Source organism: Acartia tonsa, chromosome 5, assembly GCF_053477335.1.
Source record: "Acartia tonsa isolate MP-2025a chromosome 5, ASM5347733v1, whole genome shotgun sequence".
Classification (NCBI taxonomy): Eukaryota; Metazoa; Arthropoda; class Copepoda; order Calanoida; family Acartiidae; genus Acartia; species Acartia tonsa.
This window is the reverse complement of record NC_137264.1, coordinates 36,241,807-36,263,257: the sequence shown is the minus strand read 5'-3', so window position 1 is coordinate 36,263,257 and position 21,451 is coordinate 36,241,807. Positions and strand designations below refer to the sequence as shown.

The window sequence follows — 21,451 nt, the reverse complement described above, 5'->3', positions numbered from 1 at the left end:
CCTATTATATTCTGAAAGAAAATACTTAGGGTCAATGCTGGAAGGTACTTAAAATCATGTGCTCTCCTTCGTGGATAGTCCTCTTTAGGTGATACAGTTCCTACGTTTTTCAAACTATAAATAACAATACCTTCGGCATCCTCATCATTCTCATCACTGCTGCTTTCCTCCACGACACTTGTTGCCTTTCCAGTCACCTGTCTCTCGTTACTGTTGCCTGTAAATAATTAATTTATACATTAATTTTATACGTTTCCAAACAAAAAGCAAGTACTGAAAACATTTTTTCCACCCCCCCACCCCCCCTACTTGGTGGAAAAAAAAATTTTAAAAGGAAATGTGTTGTAGGAGGGATAGAATAAATAAATCATAGAGTTCTTTAAATATTTTTCCATTTTCCCCCTACTTGGTGAAAAAAAACTAGGGGGGGGGGGGAAGAAAAATTTTAAAAAAATTAGTAGCAGAGGAAAAAAAATCTTGTGCAGTATATACACAATACGAGGAAAGATAAAACTTATAAATAATAATTAATGTTCAACAAATATGTACCTGTGATTGAATTATTTCGTCCATAAAATTCTTTCTGTCTTTGCAGTGGTGGAAAGTTTGGTGGTGGTTCATCATCTTGCATTGGCACTGTATCATCAAGATTTCCCACATTTTGGGCCTCATCGTCTGTTTCACAAATAATTATCTTCTTCGACTTTTTCGAGCCCTTTCCTTTTCCATGCTTCTTCCTTTTGGAGCTTGTGATGTTTTCAAATACATTTACTTTGGGTTTATTATTGGACTGGCTGTTGACAATTGGATCATCATATAACCTACGTGGCTTTACTGGTTGCTTTACTGGTTCTGGAGTTACTGCTGGATTCTCCGCGGGTGGTATGCGAAACTCATTCCCAATCTGATCATCATTTGAATTCATTTCAACGTCGTCGCCTCCGTCATCAATTACAAGCTCACCATTGTTGCTTTCTTCATCAGCAATGTTTTCCATACCATTTTCTTCAACAGCATTGCCTTCAGCATCATTGTCTTCAACAGCATTGCCTCCACCATGATTGCCTTCACCATCATTGTCTTCACCATCAGTGGATTCATCAGCAGTGGAATCATCAGCAGTGGAATCATCAGCAGTGGAATCATCAGCAGTGGATTCATCAGCAGTGGTGTTCATTCTTCCGATCTTTCTATTTCTGGAAATTACTGTTGCTTTCTCACTGGCATTGTGAATCTTTGTCTGTTCTTCACTCATTTCTGGTTTCAAATTTATTGTGGCGTACGTATAATACATTACAGCTCTTGCTATAACCTTCTTATCACTATGGACTGTCTTGAAAAATTGCTTGGGGTTCTTTGCATTCCCAATGTCTGCATAATTTTTGATCTGAAATGCAGTACTCGACTTGTCATTGTTTCTTTTCAAGTAAATCTGGTTCTTTCCTTGAACTTCGTGGGGTAAGCAACCCATTGAGTGGCCACCTAACATGTAGTAAAATTTCTTGTCTTCGGCTGTAACACCTGGTGTTGAAGTTGTGATTGTCTTCGGTTTAATACGCCGCTTAATTCTTTGTATCTCTGCAGGGGCCAGATACAATTCACACATCTCTAAGGCTGATCGTTTCTGTGGCTTTTCCTTCTTGTCTTTCTTGTCTTTCTTGTCTTTCTTGCCTTTCTTATTGCTTGTCTCCTTGCTTGGCTTGAGTTCAAAAACCTGTTCGAACTTGTAGAGGGGGGTTGACAATGCGCGTTCTTGTTTTCGCGTTACCAGCGCTCGAAATAACCTCCAGCAGACAGGATCATCATTAGGAATCATATAATCTTCGGCTCTCTTCATATTTTCACAAAAACCAGTCGCGTCCTTGGTAAAAGTGTGTTCGAAATTGCGCTTGAACCTAGATAAAAAAAGGGTTTATATCAAAACAGTCTCAATATATAACATATAACATATATCAAGAAAAGATGAACTAAAAGTCTTGCCACATAAAAAAATACATGGTACAAAATTGAAATTCTTTGAAACATATGCCATAGAAATGTAGTTTAACAATTTAACAAGAATACAATATGCAGTTAACATTTCGTGAAACTACTTTTTTAACTAAAGAACATTGAAATGCATTTTGTGAAACTACCACTTTCACATTTAATAGACGCGGAATAGATGCGATAAATAATTGAATTACCTACAAGCTTGTAAGTGGTTCCTCACTAGAAAAAGGTCGCTTGAAGACACATAGGTTCCTGTTCTCCACAAATTTGGTGGGATAGCTTCATGTAGGTACGTCTCGTTAAGCACTAACTTACAATGATCCAAGAAACGTTCCACTGAAATAATAATGAAATTTTGAATTAACTATGCATAGGTACATGTTTATTATTGTACCAGGGGTGTATATTCTGCACAAGATTTATTTTCACAAATAAAATATATATATAAAAAGATTATTGTACATGGTCACCTGCTAGCAAGAATAGGAATGCCCCTTTTATTCGGTTTATTTCCCTTGCCCCCACCTCCCTTCTCCCTGTTTTAAACGTTTTCTCATCATGTCAAATTTACAAAATAATATTTACTTACCAGTTTCGTCATCAATAAGTTCCGGAGCAGTCCAAAAGGCAGCGGTGATGCGGGCGTCAAAGGTGAACTGCTCGAACACGACATATAGGAAGGTGATGGTGTCTCTGCATACTTTCAGTAAGGTTTGCCAGCCTTTATCCACTTTCAGTGAGTCATCGAAATTTTGGATGAAAAAGACAATTTCTTCTCTTCGCATATAACCATCTTTTTTCAAGGGGTCATGGTTCTGTATTCTTTCTTTGTAAAATTCTGGTGAGAAAATACGGTCCACGACAACATCCTGATTCTCACTAGGCCCTTTATTCGCCTCCTCCTCAAGTTGCTCATCCACATTGGTCAGTCTTCTTAGATCAGTCACCAAGGTTTCCACTATTTTTCCGGTTTTCTTCATTTCTGTTGTCAGCGTTACAGTATTTTCAGCCATATCTCTTGATACACTGTCTTGCAGGTCTTTGATTTCATTCTTCAGTAATTCATGGTTTGTGGACGATTTGTTTGCCAAGTTTCTGATGGACGCATTAATGGGCTCTATTTGATTTTTCATGTGTGAGGTGAAGAAAGTACGTAGCTGCTGAAATTGGTTCTGAATTTGGTTCATAACGGCCCCGGTGAACAAATCCTTAAAATTAAACATATTAAACCACATATTTTCAAGTCTTGGTATTTTAAAAACTACGTGGTAGAAAAGAAGACTATCCACAAACAAGAGCAAGTGATCCTAAGCATCTTCCATCATTTTTGGACTTTGACAAACAAAAAAACTTGGTAAAATTTGACCAACTTTTTGGTAAAAATTGACAAGGTAAATTTTTAGGCTAAGTCCAGATTTTTGGACTTTGACCAAAAAATCAACTTGGTAAAATTTGACCAACTTGTTTGTAAAAATTTACAAGGTAAATTTTTATTGGTCAATGTTTACCAAAAATTTAGTCAAATCTTACAAGTTATTTTTTCCAGGCTAAGTCGATATATATCCTAAATAATTGTAATTTGTATCCTCTGGATGACAAAATGAAATAAAAATAATACCTCGCTTTCTTCCATCTCACCAGAAGGGGCAGATGATCCCTGGGGTCGTGATGACTGGGACTGGGGTCGTGATGATGATGCAGGAGGAACTACAACTCTCGCGGTCCGTTGACTCGCGGAGGGGGGCCGTGGCCGTGGCCGTGGAGATGGAGGTGGGGTAATCCTTATTGGAGATGTTGTGGTTCTAGTTGTGTTCTAAAAATAATATAGATAATTATTGTAAAGCATTACTTACCGAGGATTATAGTTTTAAACAACACCGGCATTATCCTAATTTTTTTCTTCTATTTTTTAAAACTTTACCCTCCCCCCCCCCCTCTCCCGACAAAATGACTGTGTTAGGTTAGGCTAGGTTAAGTTATATGGTTAGAGGGACCCAATTTGTTCAACGGTTAACGAGATTTGTTGGTACAAACCCACAAACAGACATCATGTTAGTAAGTTTAGTTTAACAACAAAACACCAACAAACCAAAAACCGATAACAATAAAACTTAAAATCCTACCTTTGCTGTTGTACCTTTGCCACCTCCAGTAGATTTGTTGCTTCCAGGTTTGGCACTTGCAGCTTTGGCACTTCCACCTCTGGCACTTCCATTAGGTTTGCCACCTCCAGTAGGCTTGTTGTTCTAAAACAAGAAATAATTGTTGTATTTACAATGCATAATAAGATATTAGATAGCAGTGGCTACGCCCCTAGAATTTTAATTACTAATATCAAATGTTAAACACACTGTGGAAAATTAATAAATAATTATACTTGGTCAATAATCTTTTGTGGTCTGTTAAGCATGAACCGATAAGGTTTTCCTTTCGATCCGGTAACATGCGAATTTATAAGTTTTAAGAGCGAAGGGTAGCAGCAATTTGTACAATAGTAAATTAGGCCTTAAATATAATTTTTACCTTTACAGAACTAGCACTCTTTCCAGTCCTCGTCATTTTGGGATCTAGCTTGGTCAATTGCCAGTCGAAATTACGCTGTTCTATCCAGGTCGTTGGCATGGGCAATTTGCATAGTTTTAAATCTGAAATGTGTAGACAGAAATTAAAATTTTATGTAAAATTAAATTAAATTGCAAACATGTACTCTTTCAAATTACAGACTAGACTTATAACACTTTAACTTCATACCCATCGATGGCCAAAAAGGTAGGGTTTTGCTAAATTAAGTTGAAATGCCTTTTTTAAAATTAGCTATAAAAAATAATTTTAATGAAAAAAATATTTTAAAGTACATTTCACATAAATTCCAAATAAAGAGGGAAGGGCCTTCAGTTGAATTTTACAACATTTTACATACATATTATAACAAAAGGGGGGGGGGGGGAAGTGACACTTTTTGAAACCAAAACTAAAAGTCAAAGGAACTGAACTAAAGAAACAGTTACAGATCTGTCATTTTGCATGGCAGTTGTTTTATAGGGGTACAATATGGAACTTTTAGTTTTGGTTTTAAAAAGTGTCATTTCCCCCCCCCCCCCTTTCTCTGCTTTCAATGTACAAAATTAAATTCCGATAGGAATTACGATGGAGACATCTTGATGCAACAGGTGTACGGAGATATGTGCTACTCTGTACTTCAGTAGGTTGGAGGCTAGTTGTGTTGGAGGATGGCTATAGTCTTCGGGATCATCAGTCTTGCCTACTCCTAATACCAGGGGTGTATATTTTCAGCGTTTAAAACCATAAAACTTAATTCATATTTCCTAGACCCCCCCTTTACCACACTCTCCTCCTGGCATGATAAGAGAATTACAAATAAATTGTGGTAGGTTAAAAAGGAATTAGATGAAATGTATAGTTCATGAAATATTTCTATACAACAATTAATCATGTGCAAAATATACACCCCTACCTATTATTCTGGAATCTTCAGGAAAGGTGTATGCCGGAAAAAATGTCCTCACTTTGTGGACCAACCATACTGTTTTATCACGACGGCAGTCTGGGACAAAGTAGAGGTCTTGGCAGTCTGTATAGAATTGATTACTCTCGAACTTTCGTTTGTTGGCATTCCTTGTTCCCCTGACAGCCAGCTTTTCATTTATGTACGGTTTCACTGTGTGAAATATCAACAATCTAAATATGTCATTTATGTCATTAATGGCTGTTAAACGGAAAGGTATGTTGCTGGTGAAATCGTTATAGCTTAAGTGTTTGATCAGCAATACACGGAAAGAAAGTTATGTTACATTTTTAAAAATTACATTAAAATTTGTAAAGAGTGGGGGGGGGGGGGAGAAGTGACACTTTGAAACCAAAACTAAAAGTCAAAGGAACTCAACTAAAAAAAAATAGTATTACCTGTTTGAAACCTCTTTAAGGCCAAAATTATATCCTCGGATGTAAGTTGATATCACATGATTGGCACTTTCGAAAGCATAACAACTGAACGCCATGGATGGTCCAAATCGGCGGACATGTTCCGGCATATGGTAAAGCATGTGAGTATTGTAACTCAAGCACGATTCGCCGTACATCTCCGCCAATTTTGAGTTCAGGACCATTATCATGGTCTTGAGCTCAGCCACACGTTCAGTTGTTAGATGCTCTTCGAGACTGCGCAATATGTGGAATAAAAACTTGCATATCAGACGTTGTTCATCTTTAAGATTTGCCAACTGGAAAAAAAAAACAGTGTAATAATTTAAGGTAAAACTAGCTGTTTCGCCCCTAGCCTCTAGGGGCTTCGCCCTATATACTTATTGGAAGTCCACCCTCCTCAATAGAAATATATATATAATATAGCACACGTGCAAAAATTTAAAAAGAATGTTATTGCTATACAATATAATGAAACTGAAATAAGCTTTAAATTCTAAAAAGATTATAATATGGTAAAAACCTACCTCTGCATAAAATATCATATGGTAGAAGCCCAGTACTTTGAATTCAGAACTTTTCAAATTGAGGGCTAGCTTCTTCTCTGTCAGGCGCATGATGGACGTACGGGGAACGCGATCAAAATCGCCAACAAGCTTCAATTGATCGTTGATTTCATCTATAATTGGAGTTACTGCAGTTCATGGTAAAATATGGGTGATAAGGAGAAAATTTTCAAAATTTAAGTTCTTTAAACTTTTCAAACTAACACTCTTTTAAGCGGCATAACAAGGCGTACAAATAATGTGTAATAGACATAAATCTAAAAATGCAGAATTTTATCGCAGTGCCGAGAAATGCGCGAAGAAAACACCTATTTTACGCGTCATTTCTTTAGTCAAATGCAGTACATCCCTGTAATTCTCTCCATTTGAACTAAGTCTTCTTCTTCCAATTCTGGATAACTATTACGTCCTTTCTTCAGGTACGTCATCACTTTCTTTACATAGCCCAGGTGCAACGCGTGCATCGGATCACTGGGGGTATCTTGTATTAAATCCAAGCTCGGGTCAAGGTCAGAAAAACTGGTTTTCATGTTCTGATTATTTTCCTCTAACTTGCGGAATTTCTCGTCAGACCTCGGCGTACCCATATTTTGACTGTCACTGGGGTAAAATACATTCATTGATTCGAACAATACCAAGTTCTTTTGACGGAGATAAGTCTGTGAAAAAGCCATCCCTGGAAGGTCACAGTGTGGGCATCCATTTTTTGATCCATGGCCAAGAATGCCGAATACATCGGCTCTGGCAACGGCATCGTGGATGATGGTTCTACATTGAAAGGTATGTCCAGGTAATCCTTCTTGAATTAGTTTGTTGATGAATCGGGTAACATTATCCAGAAAGTTGTAACTGTAGGGACGCCTCCTCGTCTTCTCAAATATGCTGACTGGCAATATAACACTGAAATCCTTGTTGAAGAATAACCTGAAATAATAAAGAAGAATTAATAATAATAGCATTTAATACCTTAGACTTAAAATTGTAGTCACTGATTTATAAAACGTAAAGGCTGGTAAAATTTTACCGTAAAAGTGGTAAAAACTAGGTTTACTTATGGTATTAATTAAGTCCTGGTATACAGTAAGACAGATTTTTATATATGTATGCAATAGAAAAAAGTATCAATTGTAAACTTAGTTTTCTTTCTTATTTGTTTATTGAATGGTTTCCTAAACTTTGGCTTTAAAAATCTGGGCTGTCAATTGATGTAAAACAAATATTTTGATATCCTTTGAAATATAGGCTGCCAATCCTAAAAAATACCTTTTCGAGGGTCATGCTGTATATGAAAAGAACTTTATCCCAACCCAACCCTTTCAAATCCACAATATATTAATTACTTACCTAATCCAGACAGTATAATAGGAGATATGAGATCCCTGAGCTGCTTTCACTCCGTCGCCCGAGATGTCAAAAGTTATATGATCATCAACGGCCTGTTGTCCATTCAACCGTTTAAAGTCTGTGATGGCGTCTTGGAGGATCTCATAGGTAGGGAATCTGGAAAAAGAAATATATTTTTAACTAAAACTTGCACAATTCAAAGAAATTTTGCACCATCGGGCTCCAAATAATATTACGATGAAAAGTAATGGAACAAGGATGACAACATCCATAAAAACCAAAGCACTGAAACGGTACGACAAACGGACATTAACAATTGTGAAGTATCTGAACTGAATTTAAAAATATTAAAGTCGAACCAAAATTGTATGTAAGTAAATTTGTTAAAAAAAAATGCTTCAAGAAGGATAAGGTTTATGCACATACTTAAATTTTAAGGAATTAATTATAGAGTGGCTTCGCTTATAATATTGTTCTCAAGTTGTCGCAGGAAGCAATATACCAAAGAATGATCAAACTGATAATTAGAACACTTGAAAGTTTGTTGTTAAAAAAGGAGAAAAATCGACATGTTTAAAATGGACGTACGGAAATTCTGGTAATGATTATAGAAATGCTACGCTTTCTAAATCGTATATAAACATACCTGCACTCAATCAGTGAACCAGGAGCATTTGTAGGATTATATTTGTTTTCTTTGATTTCAACTTTGTATTTGGGTTTGAATAATGTATTATATGACGGAAATTTGAAAATACACGAGCGTTTCAGAATCGCCAGGATGATTCTAACTTTGTTGTGAGAGATGGGGTTGTCTAGAACACAAACGCTTCTGAAATCATTAACAATTTCTTTCTCAAGTTCTGTAAGATGTTTGAAGCGATCCCCGTCATGATCGCCATCAGGTTCGTCATCAGGGTCATCGTCATCATCTGGGTCAAAATAATCTTCAGGTATATCAAACAATTCGACGTGTTCCCAGTCCTCGGCATCTTGAATGCTGTCATTGTCTGCATCATTATTATCGTTGGTATTATTGTTGTTAATATTGTCTACAACAATATTAATGTAGTCCGTTTCTTCAGGATTGTTATTTAATCGCTCCAAAACTTGGTTTGCGTAGCATTGATAACATATACTTTCGGTTTCCTTTGTGAAGTTGGTATTGCAGCCTGTACAAACTTTACCTAAAAAAATACGATGTTAAACATGATGTTTTATAGTTATAAACCTTCCCGGGACCTATGTGAAGGTACCCTGTAAAGGAGAACCCAATCGGTTCAGCGGTTAGCAAGATCCTTTTGAACAGACACACAGACATCCTGTTACTTTAGTATAAGGATAATGCCGTAAAGAAAAACTAGTCAAATTAGAAAGTTAAAAAATTAAAAATTCCAGAAAAAGTAGATAAATGTAGAGAGTGGGTGAAGGTGGGTTAGGTTAAGGGATCCCATGTAGAATATACACCCCTGGAACAAGGATATCTTGAGACAAACTTAACTAACGTTTGATCAAACCAATTGTTTGAAATTTAGATTGAAAGGAAAATAAAAAACAAAAATTGGGAGACAATGTTTGTGGGAATTTGGACAAACAAACAACAAACAGACAGACTGACATCGTTCTACTTTATATTACAGATATTGTAGGTTACCTTTTGACGATGCAGTTTCGTTCTCATATTCCACATCCATCAAATCCTCCTGCTGTTCTTCTTCTAGTAATGGCTGACTGTCTTCACTTTGTGGAGGTTTCTTGCGCCATTTTCTGTTTCTCGTTGCATTACAGAAGAGTTTTCTTAAGGACCTCAGTTTATGCTGCAACTGGAAAAAGATTACATAATTAGTGAATTACTTATTTAAAATAATATAGGGGAGTTGTTATGGATCGTTATTTGGGCAAGCTACACGTGTCAATTGATTACAGTACATATGACTATACTGGTGTAAGAGCAAGCATGTTTATAGTGCGCTGACTGCAAGTGAAAAATAGAAATTAAAGTCGAGCATAGATTATACTTTATGTACAGTAATGAAAAGTAAGGTCTCATCTTAAATATGTAGAAATAATTAGTTGTAAAAAGTCACCTGTACATTTTTCCTCTTATCTCCACTTCTTATACGCTTCAGTAGAGCTTTAGAGAGTGTACCAATCAAATTGTCTCCCATTTCAATAACGTCTAACAGGGGTGTATAGGTAACTCCTGAAATAAGAAGTATATGTTATAATCAGGGATGTATATTCTGCATGGGATCCCCTGCTCAGGGGGGGGGGGGGAAATAAAAAATAAGTGGTTGGAGGAAAAATAAATGTAAAAATTAAGAAAACTGAAAACATTTTTTCCATTTTGCCCCCCTCCTTGGTTAAAAAAACTAAAGAAATGTGTGGAAGGAGGGATAAAATAAATGAAATATAGAGTTCTTTAAATATTTTTCTATTTCCCCCCCTACTTTTTCAGAAAAATCTAGGGGGGAAAAAAAATAAAAAAATTTGTAGCAGGGGAAAAAAAATAAATCTTGTGCAGAATATACACCCCTGGTTATAATAATAAGGTTATTACTTGTTTACATATAACGAAAGAAGGAGAAAGTAAAAAAGGGGGGGGGGGGGAGTGACACTTTTTGAAACCAAAATTAAATGTCAAAGGAACTCACAAAATAAAGAGTTAGAGTTACAAACATAAGAAAATACCCTTATTTATTCTTTGATTGTCTATAAAATTAATTAAACTTACCTATCAAAATTGTGATCCAATTATACATACGTCATCCAGCGTTGGTCTGACATTTTTTTACTTTGAAAAAAATAACTATATACAATATACATAAAATTTTGTTTGTTCCAGTCCTGACCTGGATAATACCTATATAAATTTCCTGCCTTCCCTGAAAAGCCGACGAACGCATATATAATCGAGCCCCACTGGTCGTGACTTTTGCAGAATTCTGCAGTTGCATGGAGTTTTATTATAACAACAATGTTGAACCCAGAAAATTTGTTAATTTGCTATAAAATAAATAATAATAAATAATATAAAACAACATAACAAAAATATCAAAAAACAAAAACAAAAAATAAAACATATCAATTAAGATCTCCTAGAGAGCTATAGCCAGAAGCTTAAAAAACTGTACACGTGCATACGTAATCGTCGGCTTTAGGGGTAAATAATGTTTATTAATGTTTATATGCAGGAAATTATATATCTGCACGACCAGTGGGGCTCAATCACTGTCACCATGGGTACTTAATTATAAAATATATGGGCGCTGCAATCAAAGAGAGGTTAACGTAAATGTTCTGAAAGAACAAATTGATGTTATCCTCTTAGGAAATACCCCCCCCCCCCCCCCCTAGAAAAACGGCCCCTGGCCTCTACCTAGCCGTATAACTTAACCTAGCCTAACCTAACCCAGCAATTTAGTTTGGGGGGGGGGGGGGGGATGGGGAGTTAAATAATACAAACAAAATTTTCTAAGAGGATAACGCCACAAATTACAATTAAAATTCGCTTTCAGCATGGATATCCGGAGGCTGGATGAAATCGCCGGCGGCGAGCTCGGCTTCTCCTAGCTTCTCCTTTCTCTTCCCTGAAAGGAAAGAACATTGAATTAAAAATGAGAAAACTAAAGCGTTTTTTAATGAAGAAACTCAAAGAATTCTGAAACATTTTTTGGTTAAAAACAATTTTTTCCCCTGCTACAAAAGACAACTAGCCATGAACAAGAGCAGGTGATTTGAAGCAACTTCCATCATTGATCCACTTATTTCTTTTTTCCCCCTCCCCTCCCCCCCCCCCCCCCCCGGAGCAGAATATACACCCCTGCAATAATTTCGTAGTTTTTACCTTTCCTTATTCTTTCCTGCTCGTCAGAATGTGAAGAACTCATGGTCTTGAATATTATCAGGGCCGAGCAGGTTAATCTAAATTAAGAAAAGAGATGTGTTACTCTGGGTTTTATTTAGAAAAAAGGGCTGACGTTGGTGAGGAAAGGTGCACAGTCGGCTTCATGGTCAATGACATATCTCTCGGTATCATCCAGGCGGGGTCTCTCGTTCTCGTAGAGATTCTCGGGCATAGGTTCATTCTTCTTTAAGTGTGTCTCTACCCAACCGTGATGGTATAACAGTTTTACTATTTCAACAGCGTCATCAATGCCACATGATTCTTCTTGAACTCGAATATTTAGCTTGGAGAAGAGTCTCAACATCCTAACCATGAGGGCGTCCCATCTGTCATGCAGCTCGTGGTATTGGTATGGATCCATCCTAATTTGAGGAATGATTATTTTGTTTGTCTTGTTTATTTTTGGGAGGGGTGTGATTAATGTTTTTTAACTTTCCGGTATTTTATTTGTCCTTAAACAAGGGGGGGGGGGGGAAGGCCTGGAGCTCCGGAACCTGGAGGCCTATCCAAAAAATATTAAAACTTGGGAAAATTCATCATATAAAAATGATTTTATCCCTAATAACCTATACTCTCAGTCCAAAGATAAAGCCTATACTCCCTGTTTACGCAAATGTGTCAAAACTTCCCCCCCCCCCCCTATTTATTTAAAACAAATTTTGTAGCAGGAGAAAAAAAATAAATCTTATACAGCTAATATACACCCATACCTGTTATTATGATGTACGCGTACCCAGGTGATTGACTTGAATAGCCTGTTATTCAGAACTATCTGAAAAGGTAGAATATTTAAGAAATAAAAAATTACAAAATAAAAATAGCTCGTATTCATTCGAATCCGGTGGATAGGAACAGGTGTTCTCATTCATACGCAAAAAAACTAGGTAACTAGCATATCGTATTATATGCATGGTTTTCTACGAATATAAAAATCTAAAAGCATAAGATTAAAAACAGTTATTTTTAGCCAGTGCCTCCGGCACCTCTGGGCAAAAAAAGTAGTTTCATTCTTATAATTGTACTCCTATATTTGCGACAATCCGTTTATACTACGGTGCAAGAAATATATTTATTAATTTTACATTTAAAAAAGTCCTGTATATTACGTAAGCTAAAAAGAGTCCCAAAAATTGGAGAAAAAACGAATACGAAGAATATTTTACAAAGAATTTTCAATAATTAATGATAAAATTTGAATTATAAAACAGAATGTTACATATTAACTTCAAAATTCACTGTAATTTCACTAAAAATGATTACTAAAATACAAAAATGCACCGTAGTCATATAGTCCAGTTGAATATTGCGCCGATGGAAAGTTACGGTTGCCAACATACAGATTGAATAGGTGGCAAAACACTTTGCAAGACAGTTATATTTTTAATCGTAAAATTGCAACGAATAATAACATTTCATGAATTATATAAGTTATGCAGTTTTAATTAATTAACCGGTAAAATATTAAAATGATATTATATACATAAGGTGTTTTTTAAAGTTTGGCAACTTTGTCGAGCACGCTGATTTGATCATCTGAAAACAGGGTTACGAAAGTTAAATTAATGTAAATTTTTTTTAATGTGAATGTAATATATTTTTGCAATGACTTAAATGAAATATCATCGATAAAATATAAAAAAATATATTGCAATGGATATAAAAGAAATATTTTTCAATATAAAGTTGTATACCTGTACAGAGCATGTGCATGAATGCCGCTATACCGATTGAAAACTATTGTAAACAATGAGTGTTATATTTCAAGTCTCTTAGAGAAAATACGTGTTATATCCAAGTATGATTGACAGGAGATGGTCCATGTCACAAGATTTATATGAATGTCAGTTAAGAACGCCTAGAGAGCTGATATTCAGAAGTTTAAAAAAGTACGTGTCCACCTTCAGTCTTGGCTGTTAGTATATGGACCCTGCAATCAAAGAGTGGTTTGCGTAAAAGTAAGTGTTTAAATAATTTTAATATAAAAACATTAATAATGTAGGACCTTGAGCGTACGGTTTTAGGCTGCCTTCGATTAACGGTTTAAGTTTTACTAGCGGCTATGCCCCTTAGAAGCCTCGAGGGGCACTTAAAGTAGGAAGAGAAAAGTCGAGGCCTCATCCTATTTTTAATTTGAGTTTCAGCTATAGATTAAAATAAATAAAAAGCTTCGTTGTAAAAGAGAACAATATTAATATATTTATATAATAGGATAATTGTTTTAAGCCTTTTTTAAGCCTTTTTGATTTGATCTAAGAAACACTTTTTATCCTATTCTTAATATTAAATAATCCGGGTTTGATATATATAAATGTAAAAGAAATATTAATAAATTATATTTAAATTGAATATTGTTTTTCAGGTTCAGCAACACTGATTCATCAGAAATAACTATTTGGGCGCTGCAATTAAAGATTGGCGAGATAGAAGTAAGTGTTTAAATAATGTAATAAAAAAATCAATATAATTTAGGACCTTACGCATGGTTTTAAGCTGCTACGATAAACTGCATTTGTTTTATAATTTTTTAAACCTTTTAGATATATGATATAAGAACGACTTTTTATCCTATTCTTAATATTTAAAGTATTCTACTATCAATATATATAAATAATAATAGAAATATTAACAAATTATATTTCAATTAATATTGTTTTTCAGACTTAACCAGGAATCAGATTCGTGAGAAAATATATGGGCGCTGCAATTAATGAATGGTTTACATAGAAGTAAGTGTTAAAATAATTTTAATAAGAACATGGATATTTTAGGCCATGTTATTAAGACTATCCTTTAACGAAACCTTTTTAATTCAACCTTGCTACGAAGCCTTGTGTGATGGTAGAGTGTTTGAGTTCTTAGGGAACCACACTAATTACATAATATTATCTTGAGTTAGATAGGTTTTATAAGCTGTAAACAGACTAATACAATTAGATATGTCATTATCTTTAAATTATTTATTATAATCTATATAATAGCACCTTTGAAATAAGCTCATATTATATCCAACCTATATTCGCCCTTTAAGGTTTATGATTGTTTTAAGCGTAACGAATTTTTATACCCTTAATAGAAAGATATTATAAGATGTGTTTTATGTAAAATAATATTAAAAATATATATAAATTATATTTCAATTAATATTCTTTTTCAGGTTTAGCTTCGCACACAGCTGGGTGTATTCTCTGATTATAAGCTGACCGCAATTCGACCGTGGAACATTTCTTGCACCAACATGAAGCTGTTGCCATCAGAAATTCATCCGTTAAAAGTAAGTGTTTAATTATTTGTAATAAAAGATAGTTGGAATAATCCTACACGCAACTACGGCAACACCTCGGCCCCAAAAGGTAGTTTCCATGTATACAAGCATAACAAATATGAAGTTAATATACACAGACACACATCGAACTAACTTTATGAAACTGTATACTAAATTATATTAACAATTAAGCTATTATTAAATTTATTAGATAGATATTAAACTGGTTAGACAAAAGTTAATACATAAAAATAATGTACTAGATAGGTAGCTATTTAAAATTAGATTTTACTACTTTATATTATTGAAACAGTACATTCAGGATATTATTAAAATCTAAACAGCATTACATTCATCCTTGTGCATGTTTACTTCGTGAAGAACAGCTGCCAGTTCGGCAGCCTGGGCAGCGGCGGGCAGCAGAGGGGAAGGACGGCAGCGATTAAGATGTGTAGTAATCCATCCATGCTGATATAACCTCTTACAAACCTCCCTCTGGATCTCGACATTGTCAGTTCTGGCTCTAATCTCTAGACTCTCTCTTAAAACTAACATACGACTATTTAATTCATACCATAACTCCAAATTCCCGTTATAAGACATTCTTAGTTTCTCTCAGTCTGGTTATGTATTGATAACTGAATTAAACTTTCTCTAATAAGCAGGCACGTACACAAGCTGTATCTACTTTCTCCATGAAATTTTCCCAAAACAGTTAACTTTCCTTTTTGTAAGGCCTTTTTGATTTGTTAATCCTTTAATTGCTTAATTTAAAAATGAATATTCTTTTTCAGGATTTTGGAGTTGAACCAGTTTTGAAGTGTGGAGCTTTGCAGTTCCATGGAGAACAACTAGAGTTCCATCTCAACATGTAACAGTCACAGATTATACAAAAAATTTCATTATTTATTATGACGACAATGTTGAACCGAGAAAATATGTTAGTCAGTTAAAATTAACAAATAATTTACAGAACGATACTAATAAGTTTTATTATGACGATCAATGTTGAACAGAGAATATTCTGTTAGTCAGTTAAAATTAACTTAAATAAAGCGTATTGATTACAATCAGTGTTTATTATGACGACAATGTTGACACCTAACATTCCACAAGCTAAAATTCTAAAAAATATTGACTTTAACATATAAAGCGTATTGATTATACAATCCGCCCAATCGGTGTTTATTATGACAACAATGTAGAACCGAGAAAATTTGTGTCAGTTAATTAAGTTCTACTCGAGAGCTCCAAACATTCCACAAGCTAAAATTCTAAAAAATATTGACTTCATTACACATTTGACAGGTGTATGGTATGTTATTTACAGAAACGATACTAGTAAGTTTTGTAGTTTCAGTATTGACCTGGATAATATCTATATGACCTGTTATGTTATAATATGAAATAAATTCTAAATAAAATCATTATCATCATTATATTTTATTTGCGATTTTTATCATTAAGTAGAAGGATGTTTGTTTGGAAAAATCTGGACTTAGCCTAAAAATTTACCTAAAAATATTGACAAGAATTTAATTAACAAGTAAGAATGGAAAAACCTACCTTAAATACTGGAGATCTTGAGGCAAGTATAAACTTGTGCACTTTTAATTTGGAGGTACTAGTTTCTATCAAACAATCAGTAAACTCTGGATCCTCAAAACAATTCTCCAGGTCACCAGAGAGACAGGATACTGCACTTTCAGGTCCAGGTTTTATAACTTCCAGCCAAATAGTCAGAGTACCTCCAGGTAGGAGACTTGCCTGATTGTTCTTCAGTACATTAATCTCCATAAAAGCAGCATTACAATTTCCCTCTCCAGGTGGCACTGTTATCAATCAACATTTAGGCATCAGTACTAGACTGTTGTTATCTTGGATGCCAATCTTTTGTAGTTTCAGTATTGACCTGGATAATATCTATATGACCTGTTATGTTATAATATGAAATAAATTCTAAATAAAATCATTATCATCATATTTTATTAATTTCATATTCCATATAACGAAAGCAAATAGTGCTGAGTAAAAGGATGTTTGTTTGGAAAGTATTAGGTCTGAATATTTCCTCATTATATTTTATTTGCGATTTTTATCATTAAGTAGAAGGATGTTTGTTTGGAAAAATCTGGACTTAGCCTAAAAATTTACCTTGTCAATTTTTACCAAAAAGTTGGTCAAATTTTACCAAGTTTTTTTTTTTGGCAAAGTCCAAAAATCTGGACTTAGCCTAAAAATTTACCTTGTCAATTTTTACCAAAAAGTTGGTCAAATTTTACCAAGTTTTTTTTTTTGGACAAACGGACATTAACACTTGTATAATGTCAGAACTGAATAATCAGAATGCGAATGTATAAGAGTCAAAGCAAAATTGTAAGTAAATTTGTTGAAAAACTGCTTGATACAGGATAATGATTATGGACATACTTACATTTTTAGGACTTGATTATAGAGTTGCTTCGCTTATAATATTGTACTTTGTTGTCCCAGGAATCAGTATACCAAAAATCAGACCAATCGGATAATTAGGTCACATACAACTTTGTTGTTAAAAATGTAAAAAAAATCAACATGTTTAAAATGGACGTACGGACATTCTGGTAATGATTATAGAGTTGCTACGCTTTCTAACTCGTACCTAACTATTACAGGAATCACCATGCAAAATTTGAAATCGATAGGACAATTCTAACATGCCTAAATTAACGAAAAAAGCTATTTAAAAAAGTAAAAAAATCAACATGTTTAAAATGGACGTAGGGACATTTTGGTAATGATTATAGAGTTGCTACGCTTTCTAAATCGTACCTAATTACTAAAGGAATCACCATGCAAAATTTGAAATCGAAATTAACGAAAAAAGCTATCCGTGACGGACGTACGGACGGACGGACGTACGGACGGACCGACCCTAATTATAGAAAAGCTTTGCTTTTAAAAATATTTTTTAAAATTTTCATTTTAAAGAAAAGAGTTAGTGATAAAGGTTGGGTGGGATTAATTTTGCATTATCTTGTGAATCAAGGTTGTTTCGGTACAACGGCATTTGGCTGGCCGTTTACCAGATCTTTACGTACAGACGTACGAAACCTGCTACTTCCCACAAGAATCAAAACCAGCATAGTTACTAATACAATTTATTATATGAAAACGGTCATGCTGAAATAGAAAATAACAAAATTAATAATCAAATATTAAAATGTTAAATACATGATAAAATAAATCTTGTAAAAGAGAATAAATCTTTTTCTTATTTGGAACAATCATCTATTCAATAAAGTAAATATTCCTTATAAGAGGTTGCGTGACTTCGAAATTATATTTCAAAATGTATAAAGAAGGCTAGGGTTATTTTTTGCTTAAAATTAATCAAAATTGAATGCGAGTTTGAAATTCATAAACAAAATCATAATAGACTACTATTAAAATATTCTGATACAAAAATAAATTAATTACTTGGTCTAATTTCAGTGAAAATGAAAAGATTAATTTGCCGTCTTAAAAAAATCACTCCACTCCATTATAAATGCTTAAAGAAAGAATTCTTACCGAAGTTTTTGATCTTGTCAAGCCGGGAAGCACTCAAAGGTATTTTTCAGTACGGATAACACCACAATTCTGACTATACATGGTTTTTTATCACACAGATATTCCGCACATTTTGAAAGAAAGATTAAAGATGGCCACGCTAGCTTTGTTTTGGTTTAAGCGCAAGCGTTGTTTTGATTGCCGCGTCCAATTATGAACTTTAATTTAAACTTGGGCGCTTTCTAAACTGCCATTAATGATAAGGAAAACAAAAGGATGAAGGTTCGAGTTCACAAACGCATCACACTATTATACTTCCAATACAAAGGTAGTAAACCTCACAAAAAGGTGAAACTTCTGACGCAGCTCAACAGAATAATATAACATTTATCTTAAAAACTTGTTTTTTTAGCAAAGAATAAAATGAAGGAAAATTAAATTTCTATTTGCTTGTTAAAAACATCTTTTTGAGAAGCATTTTATGGTATTTTTTGGGTGTATGTAATTGTAAGTAAACTTCATACCTTAATTACGAGATCTCTACAAAAAAAAACCTCCCCCTTTACCTTTTCCCAAGGGATTGTCTGCAGATCTTGAAATTCACCACCCTCAATATCTAAACTAAAGAAGAATATCATTAGTTTTTTTAAAAAATCATTTAGAACCAAAGATTCAAAAAACTTTTTTTGAAAAAAAGTTAATTGTTTATGCTCAAATAGTGTCTACAAAGCATTTTTTTCTAAGATTTTTTTCCCATAAAGTTCAACCAATTCGGACCATTTTTTCCCTATTTTTTATGCTTTAGACATAAAACCTTTATAGTAAAGGATATTTATTGAGGGAGTAGACAATCTTATTTTATCTTTTATTGTAAAGGTATGTGGGTTTTTATTAGTTTTTAAAGAGAGGTTTAGAGATTTTTTATTTGTAAAACTTTAAAAGATACTTCTATAAGAAACAATGATGACAATATCAATAAGTTGCAGAGCACAAAAAAGGGAGATTTAAAGCGCATTTGTTTCAATACGGACAATGTAAACTACAAACTGGATGTTCATTGGTACAGGGAATCTTTACAAAAAAATTCAGTCGTCTATCTTGACTAGCAGCCGAGATAAACATTTCCCTGATAGCGTTACGGACTAAAAGACAAAGTGAACTTTAGAGGAGCTGTGCTATTAACAATGAGTTACAGTTTAAAATGGCTAGGAATGTCATTTCTTCAAATATTAGCTAATGTTAAAAATTAGAGCAATATCGCTATATATTTGTAAACTTTGTTCGTGCTTATTATGCTTTGTCAGAATTGTTGAGTTTTGATTTTTTGTTATCCTTGTAGTTTTTGCAAATACATATATTATTCCCTTCCAAAAATAAGATGGACAGTGTGAAATAAAAACCATTTTAAATTTAATATTTTATTGGATTTAAATTTGAATATGCAAATAAAATAACAAAAAAATGTGTCAACTGCAAAACTTGATATGGCACCAGGGGGAGTGATCGCAAGTTTACCTTTTAAAATTGCGCTTAATCGTCCTAGGAATCAATTTTTTAAACATCATATTAATGTGATAAATAAATTGTTTTAGAATTGTTATTTATCGCATCGTATTAAAGACAGCTTGATATATTAATATTAGGATTTATGTTTTATTATTCGTGAAAATTTTTCTATAATACAATACAATACATGATTTTTCAGTATGAATTATGACTGGTTCTAATCCAGCAGGTATTAATCAGATTCGAAGCCACGCTGAAAACAAATTTATATTGTTTACTTTGGCAAGCAGATTTACTTATAATGATTATAGAGATGCCACAATTTCTAGATTTTATTTAACTGTTTCTGAGAATTAAATCTGACATACCTCTATATCAACAATCAGAAGTTACGTACGAAATGTAGAAAATACACATCTATCAATAAAAATCACTTATATTTCTTAAGAAAATAAAAAAAACGGTATCCTCGGAAGTAAATTATTGAGAAAACTTATAACACAAAAAGTACTATCTGACAGAATTTTTTTTGCAACAATAAGAGCCACTTCTATAGCAATTAAATCTAAAATTAAAACTTGTTGGGATTTTTAAAAGCGAAGCTTTTCTATAATTAGGGTCGGTCCGTACGTCCGTCCGTCCGTACGTCCGTCCGAGATAGATAGCTTTGATTCGTTAATTTGGGCATGTTAGAATTGTCCTATCGATTTCAAACTTTGCATGATGATTCCTGTAGTAGTTAGGTACGATTTAGAAAGCGTAGCAACTCTATAATCATTACCAGAATGTCCGTATGTTCATTTTAAACATGTTGATTTTTCTACTTTTTTAACAACAAATTTTTATGTGATCTAATTATCCGTTTGACCTGATTTTTGGTATATTGATTCCTGCGACAACAAAGAACAATAGTATAAGCAAAGCAACTCTATAACCAAGTCCTAAAATGTAAGTATGTCCAAAACATTATCCTGTATCAAGCAGTTTTTCAACAAATTTACTTACAATTTTGATTCGACTCTTTCGATACTTTTATATTCTGATTATTCAGTTCAAACACTAGACAAGTGTTAATGTCCGTTTGTCCTACCGTTTCAGTGCTTCGCTTTTATGGATGTTGTCATCCTTGTTTTATTTGTAATTTCTAGCAAATATAGAACGCCTAGATACCTTATCAGTAAATGAATTAATAAGAACACAGCGCAAGAACATTCCGGATATCTTATTAATTGAAAGACGTACACATTTGCAGTTGCAGTTATTTTTTCCATTTCAACTATAACTGATAAGTCAGCTAAAAATAGTTTAATTTCTTCGGTTGAAGTTCATAATATCGTATTTGACTGATCTCTATATTTACAGTACGTCTAGAGTAATAAATCTATTTAATTTCATAAACAA

At 33.8% G+C, this 21,451-nt stretch overlaps 2 protein-coding genes and 1 long non-coding RNA gene across 4 annotated transcripts; 1 reads left to right on the top strand and 2 right to left on the bottom strand.

Annotated features, from left to right (window-relative positions):
• Positions 1–6,165: 6,165 nt before the first annotated feature.
• On the bottom strand, positions 6,166–7,656 carry LOC145319398 (uncharacterized). Its single transcript, XM_080161518.1, has 2 exons — positions 6,462–7,656; positions 6,166–6,233 (listed from the first exon to the last, which is right to left on the bottom strand). The coding sequence occupies exon 1, from the start codon at positions 7,457–7,459 to the stop codon at positions 6,833–6,835; it is 627 nt and encodes a 208-aa protein (XP_080017644.1). The 5' UTR covers positions 7,460–7,656; the 3' UTR covers positions 6,166–6,233; positions 6,462–6,832.
• Positions 7,657–7,716: 60 nt separating this feature from the next.
• LOC145319397 (uncharacterized) lies at positions 7,717–11,048 on the bottom strand. The gene is made up of 2 exons (XM_080161517.1): positions 9,499–11,048; positions 7,717–9,031 (listed from the first exon to the last, which is right to left on the bottom strand). The coding sequence occupies exons 1-2, from the start codon at positions 9,536–9,538 to the stop codon at positions 8,418–8,420; spliced, it is 654 nt and encodes a 217-aa protein (XP_080017643.1). The 5' UTR covers positions 9,539–11,048; the 3' UTR covers positions 7,717–8,417.
• Positions 11,049–13,016: 1,968 nt separating this feature from the next.
• On the top strand, positions 13,017–17,212 carry LOC145319409 (uncharacterized). Of its 2 annotated transcripts, XR_013879833.1 has the most exons (5): positions 13,017–13,706; positions 14,111–14,177; positions 14,410–14,477; positions 14,906–15,022; positions 15,808–17,212. It is a non-coding gene; the product is annotated as an uncharacterized LOC145319409 (long non-coding RNA). The 2 variants fall into 2 exon arrangements; XR_013879832.1 differs by lacking the exon at positions 15,808–17,212 and having other exon boundaries at positions 14,906–15,157.
• Positions 17,213–21,451: the final 4,239 nt, after the last annotated feature.